The 9,254-nt window shown below is 37.4% G+C and overlaps 3 protein-coding genes across 3 annotated transcripts; 1 reads left to right on the top strand and 2 right to left on the bottom strand.

The window, feature by feature from the left end:
* Nucleotides 1-8: 8 nt before the first annotated feature.
* On the bottom strand, nucleotides 9-1,113 carry LOC108377325 (uncharacterized; the record flags this gene model as incomplete). Its single annotated transcript, XM_017633585.1, has 4 exons — nucleotides 1,025-1,113; nucleotides 790-947; nucleotides 176-710; nucleotides 9-114 (listed from the first exon to the last, which is right to left on the bottom strand). Coding segments are annotated over exons 2-4 (726 nt in total), but the record flags the coding sequence as incomplete, so codon positions are not given.
* Nucleotides 1,114-1,195: 82 nt separating this feature from the next.
* Nucleotides 1,196-4,475, top strand: LOC108377327 (ADP-ribosylation factor-like protein 3). Its single transcript, XM_017633587.1, has 5 exons — nucleotides 1,196-1,349; nucleotides 3,393-3,521; nucleotides 3,625-3,756; nucleotides 3,830-4,066; nucleotides 4,173-4,475. Exons 1-5 carry the CDS (start codon nucleotides 1,347-1,349, stop codon nucleotides 4,209-4,211), a joined length of 540 nt encoding a protein of 179 aa, XP_017489076.1. The 5' UTR covers nucleotides 1,196-1,346; the 3' UTR covers nucleotides 4,212-4,475.
* A 2,756-nt stretch (nucleotides 4,476-7,231) lies between these two features.
* LOC108377326 (uncharacterized) lies at nucleotides 7,232-8,803 on the bottom strand. The gene is made up of 3 exons (XM_017633586.1): nucleotides 8,513-8,803; nucleotides 7,730-7,987; nucleotides 7,232-7,499 (listed from the first exon to the last, which is right to left on the bottom strand). Exons 1-3 carry the CDS (start codon nucleotides 8,768-8,770, stop codon nucleotides 7,419-7,421), a joined length of 597 nt encoding a protein of 198 aa, XP_017489075.1. The 5' UTR covers nucleotides 8,771-8,803; the 3' UTR covers nucleotides 7,232-7,418.
* Between the last annotated feature and the right edge of the window lie 451 nt (nucleotides 8,804-9,254).

Raw genomic sequence — 9,254 nt, 5'->3', positions numbered from 1 at the left:
AAGTATGTACGAGACTGGAACATTTCAATGATAGCTACTTTAATTCCTGCTAGCGCTTCTATCAGCATCGGCACCTCTTCCACACGCAACACATCCTGTCCCAATTGCCCTCGACTAGAAAACAATTTATATTTTTTAATTATAAGCTTAATTTTAAACAAAACAAATTTCATACAATCCGTTGCCCCAACTATAGATATCACCGTTGGCGCTAAGCAGCAGTGCATGTTCGAACCCACATATCAATTGTCGCACGCGAAAGTGCTTTGCAAATTGATGAATTTTGCTGGGCACGCTATAGACTGCATTTGTCGCACTAACAGCCGCTGTGATATTAGAGCCGCACGCGATGTGGGTGACGATAAAGCATTCTTCTTTATTTACTGTTGACTTCGGTTCGCCGAAAATCGAACGTTTTTGGGTAAACGAATGCACTTCAATTTCAAGCTTCACCTCTTCCAGTTTCGCTTCTATTTCAGGGCGAATTTTAAATAGTTTACCATTTTTACATAGCACCAGACAGAATCTATCACAAGCAGCCAATTGTGTAATGATCTCTGCAGTTTGTACGCATATTGTGGTATTGGGTTTACTAGATAAAAAGCCACGCAGCACGAGCTTATTTTCTGTGGCGTAGGCAGCGTAACTCCAACTGACTGCTATAAGCGAAGTACTTTGTTGTTCGGTCATTAACTTTTTTAAACAGATATCTGAAAATAAAAATATAAAAGCAAAATAGCAGCATAAAAAACATAGAAAAAACATCGCACTCTCATTTCTTTACTGCACCTGTAAAAGCGTTTCCGCTTCGCTGACGATTGTGGCCGAACTGGCCAAAGCCATTGAAGCCACTAAAAGCAAACATGGATTTCATTTGTAAACTGAACAAATTTGTCTCTCCAAAATAGTTGATGATGCTTACTCATGCGGAGGGTAGTAAGCACAACCTTCAGACAGTACAATAAATAATCTGTTGTCTAGATACGCAGTTCAAACATGAAAAGTAGAGCGCCATTGTATTTACCCGCTGCTTGTGTGCCTCCGCCACCCAACCTTTGTCAATTTATGAACCGCGTCGTTGTTTCCACTGCTCCCTTGTCACTTGCGAACTCTGATTCCCCGCAACATATAGACCTATGTAAATACGTCAGAAATGGTGAATCGTATGATGCGTCCGTTGTTTGCCCTCTCAGTTAGTGTACATTCATATGCCGATAGAAGCGGTTATATTTCCCTTTGCATAATTCGCGCTCAGACAGAAAATATTTACTGCAACATAAAACTTTAGTATAGTGAAGAAAATATATATCCACAGATAGCAAGCTGTCGCCTCATCTCTTCAAGAAATGGCAAGTAATGGGGAATGTGTAAATAGATGTGAATATTACGAAACATACCATTTCGGTGATTTGCCAATAAACTGCGATATCGGAAATTGTGAAATTTTAATTTTCGTTTGTTTATTTCGTTTGCGTTGTCACGGAAACGCTGCAACTTCCTGGAGCGGAACGGCTATCGCTATTCCCCAAGAACGATGTTTACATGAATGCATCAGCTGTTTGCCACTGTGCGCTGTCAAAACAGTGGTTATCCACAATGTTGTGGATTACATTTGTGGAAGATGTGTTGTGTTGTGTAAAAGACGGAAGTGAAATTAAATGTCGTTATTAATGTACAATTTTAAAATGCAAATGGAAAGTGTATAGTGAAGAATTGTTCAAGTGTTTTTAAGAACAAGTTATTATGCATATGAGAAGGTGTATTGGAATTTATTAATAGTATGCCAGTGAATGCATCAACGTTTTATGTTATTAGTAGTGCCGCTACAACAACACCAACAAGAAATGCTCGTACTTACTGGCTCCAATCACAGCTATGGAACTACGGAACGGAACTACGGAATTTTTAATGATGTTGGTTTCTTGGAAGAGATTTCAGTGAATCATTTAAAGAGAGCTAACGCATGAATAAAACTGATTTTTATATGGAAGAAAATGCGCAACACCCTCCACAAAAAAAAAATCGAAAAAATTAGTAGTAACTTTTAGCGACTTGAGTCTTGTACTTTATTATATGAAAATTTAATGGGAATCTTTTTAGGAAAAGTTATTTAAAAAAACGGAATTTTAATTAACATTTTTTTTTTTTAGTTTAATAAGTTTTTGTGAATTTTGTGCAAGCTTTGAAATTTTCATTTATGTGGTATCTGATATAGATCGACCCATATTATAAATTAAAATTGTTAAGAATAAAAAAATAAAGATAAATTACCAACAGCATCATTTTTAATTTCGCTGCTATTATTTTGACCGCAGCTCTTATTTCTCATTTGTCCCGTTAAATTTTTGTAAATCCCGTATTTTCGGGACAAATTATGCTATTGTCCCGTAAGGCTGGAAAAAAATCTGCCAATACTAGTCCATACATATAAAAATATGTATGTATGTTCGGGGTTTCCGCCGGGATTCAAAATTTATTATATTTTAAGACTTGCACCAAAATATTTCGTGATAATATTAAAACTTACGAAAAATGTTTGATGCCGGTTTTTTAACTTTTTTCAAAGACTAGTTTAAGAAAAATTTTAATAACTGAGTTTTTTCGAATAAAAAAAGTTTTTTTAAAATAGTTTTTTTTTAAATAGTTTTTTTTTTAATAAAAATAGTTTTTTAAATGGCAAACCTCCGGGTGTGTTTCTGACAATGAAAACAGCTTCTCATAAAAATACAATCGCTTTTCGGAGTTTGCGTAAAATGTAGGCCCCCTCTTTGTGTGACAACATGCAGGTGCACGTCACAAATCGAAGGTGAAGCTCGGCGAAACACTATCATATCGTGTAAGCACCAATCTATTATTATTAGTCCCGAACTGGCCCCGAATAAGTCCTGAACTAATCACGAACTAGACCAGAAATGATCCCGAATTAATTACGAAATGGTGCCGATCAAGTGCTGAACTATTCTCGAACTAGCCCCGAACTAGGCTCGAAATCGGACGGTAAAAGTCCCGAACTAGCAGTGTTGCTCATTTGTACTACTTCTGAATTCGTCTTGGTTTACACGTGCCGGTTTACGCTAATTTTGCCCTTAACGGGAGCAAAGATGTTTACACATCAAAAATGTAAACGACTTCGTTGTTCTTGAAAACGGTGCATTTTTAATTTGTCTTGCTTCCTACATATATCAAAATGTAATGTTTATTACCTAATAAGGTAGATCTAGCAACTTTTCACTCTAAGCTGGCTTAAAGGCTTTATTCCCTTTATTTATTTTTTTAAATGTTTTTCTGATTTATTTTTTCTCTGCAGGTTTACTATTTAAGCATGTACACATACATATATCTAAAAAATTTATCTTATTATTGTATACACTTTTTTGTTCTACATATTTCAGGGTTTATTATCTTTGTTAAGAAAACTACGCCCCAGCCCCGACAAAGAAGCCAGAATACTGTTACTTGGCCTAGATAATGCTGGCAAGACGACAATTCTAAAGCAATTGGCATCTGAAGAAATTTCTACGGTAAATTTTGTTTTGTATTAACTATTTAACGAATGATAACATTTCGATTAGTGAATAATATATGTACGTGCGTACTTACATATGGTTAACTCGTTGACCACAGGTAACGCCAACAGCTGGTTTCAACATAAAATCCGTGGCAGCCGATGGCTTCAAGCTCAATGTCTGGGACATTGGCGGTCAGTGGAAAATACGGCCTTACTGGAAAAACTACTTTGCCAACACGGATGTATTGGTAAAAAAAATAGAATAATAAAGTAGTTAGAAGAAGAAATAAAAAATCCACATTTTCCACTTTTTTCGCATAGATTTACGTAATTGATTGCACCGATCGTGAACGTTTATCCGAAACTGGCCGCGAGCTCTTCGAACTACTTATGGACAATCGTCTCAAGCAGGTGCCATTGTTGGTGTTCGCCAACAAACAGGATCTACCAAATGCGCTTACCGCATCTGAGGTAGCCGAAGCGGTGCAATTAGTGCGTTTAGAAGAGCGCACCTGGCAGATAATAGGCTGTTCAGCCGTCGACGGCACTGGCATCAAAGTGAGTAGCAAGAATGCAAACGAAATACATACATACATATGTGCATGCAAGTATACTTATATGCGTATACGGAAAGTCTTCATTGCGTTGTTTTTTACCATTACAGGATGGCATGGATTGGGTCTGCAAGAACATGAAGAAATGAACAAACTTCATTTCGTTTATTTGTAGTAGTATGATGAACATAGCATGTATGTATGTACATACTAAGTAGTATGCTATGTACTAGCTTTTGAACAAGGAAAAAGTACAGTAATCAATGGAAATTTTAATGTAGATTCTCCTAAATATGTATAAGTATTTTAGAAAGTAGATATGTATATGCGCGTGCAGCTCATAATTTAATAAAATTTATTTGGTTTTACTCATAGGCCACTAATAATAGAAATTACTCATTACTGATTACAAAAATAAAACACGTCAAACTCTTTTATCAAACTAAACTGAGTAGTTGTAGTGGTTGAATAGTTCCAAAAACTAAAAACATTGGCTCATAAATAATGAAACAGTTCTGCCGTCTTATCCTCTTCGAGGCAGGCAGTGAATATGGGGTTGCCAACTATAGCGATCACAGACAGAATGATCAGATAGATAGAGATATAAACGGAGTAGGCACTGGTACCAATAGGTCTTTTGTGTCCTCATCAAAACCCTGCATATAGCCGTATACACTCTATAAATTTTTGAATAGATCCCGGGGGTAGGGAGTGTATATGATCTTCTATTGACCATAGATATTCTATGCACCTCGCCCTTCTCCGTGAAATGGACTCAGGCTCCAGGAGGAGTAGGAACAGCAATACAGATCGCTTGACCAGATCCATAGCTTATGCATGTAGCCTCTTAACCTGCAATGACCCGTCGAAATACCTATAATCATTTGTAGATAGTAGCCCCCTAGTAAGCTCTTAGCCTTACGAATACCCATGGTGTTTCGCCAATGCAGTTCTCTCAGTTTGGTATTTTGCTTTCCGATTGTTTCCTTTATCGTGTTAGGACCTACCACAAGGAAGGAATCAGGTGCTATTGGGCTCGAGGTAGCAGCCATTCTGGCTAACTAATCAGCTTCCTCATTTCGTTCGGTTCGACTCCCTTGTGCCCTGGTGCCCATATATGTACGTTAGATAGCATTGTCCTCAGCAAGAGCATTTAGCTTTTCTATGCACTCCATAGCCAATACTTGACATCGAAGAATTAGAGAGCCATAAGTGTGCCTGATTATCACTTAGTATAAGGATTCTTTCACTTCGACGACCTCTACAAAGATTAATCTCTGCGCACAGACTAATGACATACACTTCCGCTTGAAGATGCTTGGAAAGGTTACCAAGTACCATATACACCTGCCCCAATACCCTCAGAGACCTTACAGCCGTCGGTGTGCGAACTAGTGTGCTCGCCTGGATGTGTATTTTCATAATAGCGGTACTGCGAGTGCCTTGTTGTATATATTAACTTAAAGCTTTTTTTCGAAAACAGATCGTCTCTGGGGAACAGAGCTATTGGAAGCTGGGAGCTGCAGTAAGTCGAGTTCAAGAATTACCTCCAGTGCTGCCGTCGGACATATTCGTATAGCCCCCGTAATGCAAACACACGCCAGACGTTGAATTTGGTGGGAACTGCCTTACCTTTGTCAAAGTAGTCCTGGAAACCCAAGCTCCAGACATATAGGTTACTATTGGTCATACTATTATGGTGTACATCCATCTTTGGACCTTGGGGTGCATTCTTAGGATTTGCACACCACCAGCTCTCCCGTAGTCTGGTAGGTGGCCGCCTCAACATGAGTTGAGAATTATTTTCATGTAAAAGAGACGGTGACGGTCTTAGAAGGAAGCATACCACCTTTTTGCTAGATTAAGTCCGCTTTGAACCACTTCGCAGAGGGTAGCGCGGACGCCATTTTCGAGAGTAACTTCAGGAGTTCGTCCACAACTAGACTCACAGTAGAGGAGGCATAACCTTTTGTTGTCATAGACTTCGGTTTCAGCAATCCTGGTATATAGTAGCCTAGCTATTCGTCTACGAATCAGAGGCTGCATATTGCGTTTTTCAAGTAGCCTCGATGGCCAAAACACCTCGCAACAGATGCATAGTTGATAATGGGTTCTATCAAAGGAGTCGAAATCCATAGGATTCTGCTAGGCGGTATGCTCCAGTGTTATTGTCAAAGATCATGCTGTTAAGGCTTTGGAGGTATTTCGTTCAATGTGAAACTTCCATAAAATTGTCCGTCTAGATGATAGCACCAAAATTATGCAAATGTAGTAGTAGGGGAAAAGACCGTAAAACTTTCCTTTAAGTAAAGAGCACATAACTAGTCGGTGGACAGCCCATGGAAAGGGATAGATAATAGTTGAATAAAGCACTGCATCCAGTAGGTTATTGTGCCCATTCTGCGTATACAATTACAACCATATTTAATGTCCTTTGCGCTTTTCTGTAAACAAATGAGAGAGAAAAGCTTATAATATGTAGGCATGTAGCTTATCTCCTTAAAGTTATTTATTGTTAACTTACCAACCTTGGGGATAAAAGTGACGTCAACTGAACTCCATGATTGTGTTCTGTAAGCAAGTCAAATCAAATTCTCAGCACTTTCTTTGAGCATAATAAGCAAAAGCTCTGATCCAATACTTTTCGTGAAAAATCCTGTAAAACTGTCAAAGAGCAAAATTACTATCTGAAGTGAGAGTAAAAAGTGAGTAACAACAAAAAGTACGGGAACAAAAAATCCATTTTTCCTGTAAAAACATCAACCAGTGATTGCTTGACACTTTTCATGATTTTACCAGAAGAAAAAGTTCGGGTAAAATCTTGCAACTTCATTCTCTACACAACTCTCCAAAAGTTGCTCTCATTTACAGGATTTTGGAGGATTTTGGAGTACGGGAACATTTTTCCTGCAACTTCCTGCAAGTTCGTGTAAAATCCTGTAAGTTCATGGAGTACTGGATCAGAGCTAAAATGCCTCCGTAAACTATACATCTTGTAAACTAGAGAGATTAGTATTCAGATCGGTCTGTGTATCAACCAACGAAATTAAATGCAAAAACAGAATAGCAAAACTGAGCGATATGATAATTCAAATGTTAGTTACCTTCAAAATAGGCAGTTACGTAACCATAAAATCAAAAGAATTGTTAAAATTTACGTATGAATAATTTATATTTTCTTAATATTTAGCGGCTAAACATTTATTTAAAGTACGTTTAAAAACTAGCTAATATTAACTATAATTATGCAGCCACAATCAATTTGCATTCCTATCGCAGCTTTGTAGATCAACATCACATCCACAGCTTCCTTTTTTTTGTTGTTGTTGTAAACTTCACCTTTCCATCGCATCCATTTACAACTCATTGTGTACATATTCAGTGGTCACTTTAGCCTCGCCCTCATGGAAACCGCTGCAATCGACTGGATATTTGACCTAAAATGGAATGGAAAAAGAAAGAACCACGTAATACACACATATTGACACACATATTGACACATTAGCAAGCAAGTGAAAGGCAAACATTCAAATGTATGTAATCGTTATCAAAATTGTTTAACTAACTCAATAAAAAAACCCGAAACTATGTCGCATCGCATTCTGCGAGTTAAGCGAAGACGCTGCTAACTTTGCCGTATGCTTATTTATTAATTCGATGTGCTTACCTCACAGTTGTGTGGCGCATTTATCACGCCAAACAATGTCCAGAACGGTGTGCCAGTTTCGGTGCTAATGAATATAGCGGCTCCCATGCTGCCGATTTTCACAATCTTCGGACTGACACCTGAAATCAGGCCACGCGCATTGCTGCCAACTGCATTTTGCTCGGGCGAATTTAGTTCACAGAATACGTAACGGTCACATTGTGGCGATTTCGAGATAAATCTGTAGGCGCGATGTACTTTGAGAACGGGCTCGATGACCTGCAGGTGGACGCATAAATACATATTTATGTAGTAGTAAATAAAAAAAAGTACTTATTTTCAGAATGACTACAACAGGTGTAATATTTGTTATAAAAATTTCCCAGGCTTTTTTAGAATATTTCAAATTACATTAAAATTAATTTTAAGGTGAATGACACAAAAGCACATGGTTCCGGGGACTTGACCATAATCAGTGCCTTGCAAAAGTATTTTGGCATTGATTTTTTTTATGATTTTCAAAATATTTTTCATAGTATATTTTTTTCGTTAATTTTGTAATTGTAAATCAAAAATTCAAACTTTGGATCACTTTGCACAAAATTAAATTAACTTCAGCGAATTTTCAACAAAATTCCAAACATTTTAATCATAATATGAAAATTTTCTTGTATGGAAGAAAATACACAACAATGTCCGCAAAAAAAATAATAATAATCAACGCGTTTTTTTATAACTTCAGCAGACGTGCACTTTACTAAAATTGAATGTACTATAAAAGTCGAATTATNCTCTTCTACTCACCTCCAAATTGAGTGTATCTGTTAGTTTGTCACTCAGTTCGGTAGCATTGAACTGCAGTAGACCTCGCGCTTGACCCAATTTCAGCAATTCTTTGGCATAGCCCACAGCCGGTTTGACATATTGGCGCGAGTCGATCTTTACATTGAGATGATGCTTGGCCACATGATCGAACAAATTTGATATGGTCTCGCTGGCGCGACTAGGATCGAAGAAGGTACTCTTAGGATAACCTTGAGATTTCAGAAAACCATTGAACATCAATTGCGCTGTCTGGAAATATCTGTGTAGCGAAATAAGTAAAAAAAAAAACAGAAATTATTTTTAATGACTTCGTGGAAATGAAAATAAACCCAATTGTTAAAATGATAAAAAAAAATTAGTGCCTAAACGCGTACATAAACATACATACAGACATATACACTCATTTAAAGAGGTGAACGTATATGTATACATAGGTGGTAAAGGGAAATTACGCGGTTCACTCGCAGCCAAAGTGAAAGTCAGTTACAATATTGTGAATAGCAGCAGTCACTTTTTATTTCAACTGCCCGCATTCTACCAAAAAGTAATTTTGTATTTTTCCCCCATTTATTTATTGGCTGCTGGAAATTGTTTCTCCGCTTCACTGGTGAAATTTTAACCAAAGGAAAACAAGAGTTGACCACATAATCATTATGAATCATTGATGAAATATTTTTTTGATCAGTTCGTTTGAAGGTACATATGTACATACCTATGTATG

This window comes from Rhagoletis zephyria, unplaced genomic scaffold, assembly GCF_001687245.7.
Source record: "Rhagoletis zephyria isolate East Lansing unplaced genomic scaffold, Rhagoletis_zephyria_1.1 Rzeph_scaffold_11926, whole genome shotgun sequence".
Lineage (NCBI taxonomy): Eukaryota > Metazoa > Arthropoda > Insecta > Diptera > Tephritidae > Rhagoletis > Rhagoletis zephyria.
The sequence above is the reverse complement of the archived record's forward strand: the minus strand, read 5'-3'. Positions and strand labels throughout refer to the sequence as shown.

Excerpts from the sequence above, each read along its gene's own strand:
- LOC108377327 (XM_017633587.1), top strand. Across the intron at positions 3,522-3,624 it reads CATCTGAAGAAATTTCTACG|GTAACGCCAACAGCTGGTTT; the intron begins GTAAATTTTGTT and ends CGTTGACCACAG. Across the intron at positions 3,757-3,829 it reads TTGCCAACACGGATGTATTG|ATTTACGTAATTGATTGCAC; the intron begins GTAAAAAAAATA and ends TTTTTCGCATAG.
- LOC108377326 (XM_017633586.1), bottom strand. The coding sequence starts at position 8,770 with ATGTTCAATGGTTTTCTGAAATCTCAAGGTTATCCTAAGAGTACCTTC. Across the intron at positions 7,988-8,512 it reads CAGATACACTCAATTTGGAG|GTCATCGAGCCCGTTCTCAA; the intron begins GTGAGTAGAAGA and ends GTCCACCTGCAG. Across the intron at positions 7,500-7,729 it reads ATGCGCCACACAACTGTGAG|GTCAAATATCCAGTCGATTG; the intron begins GTAAGCACATCG and ends ATTCCATTTTAG.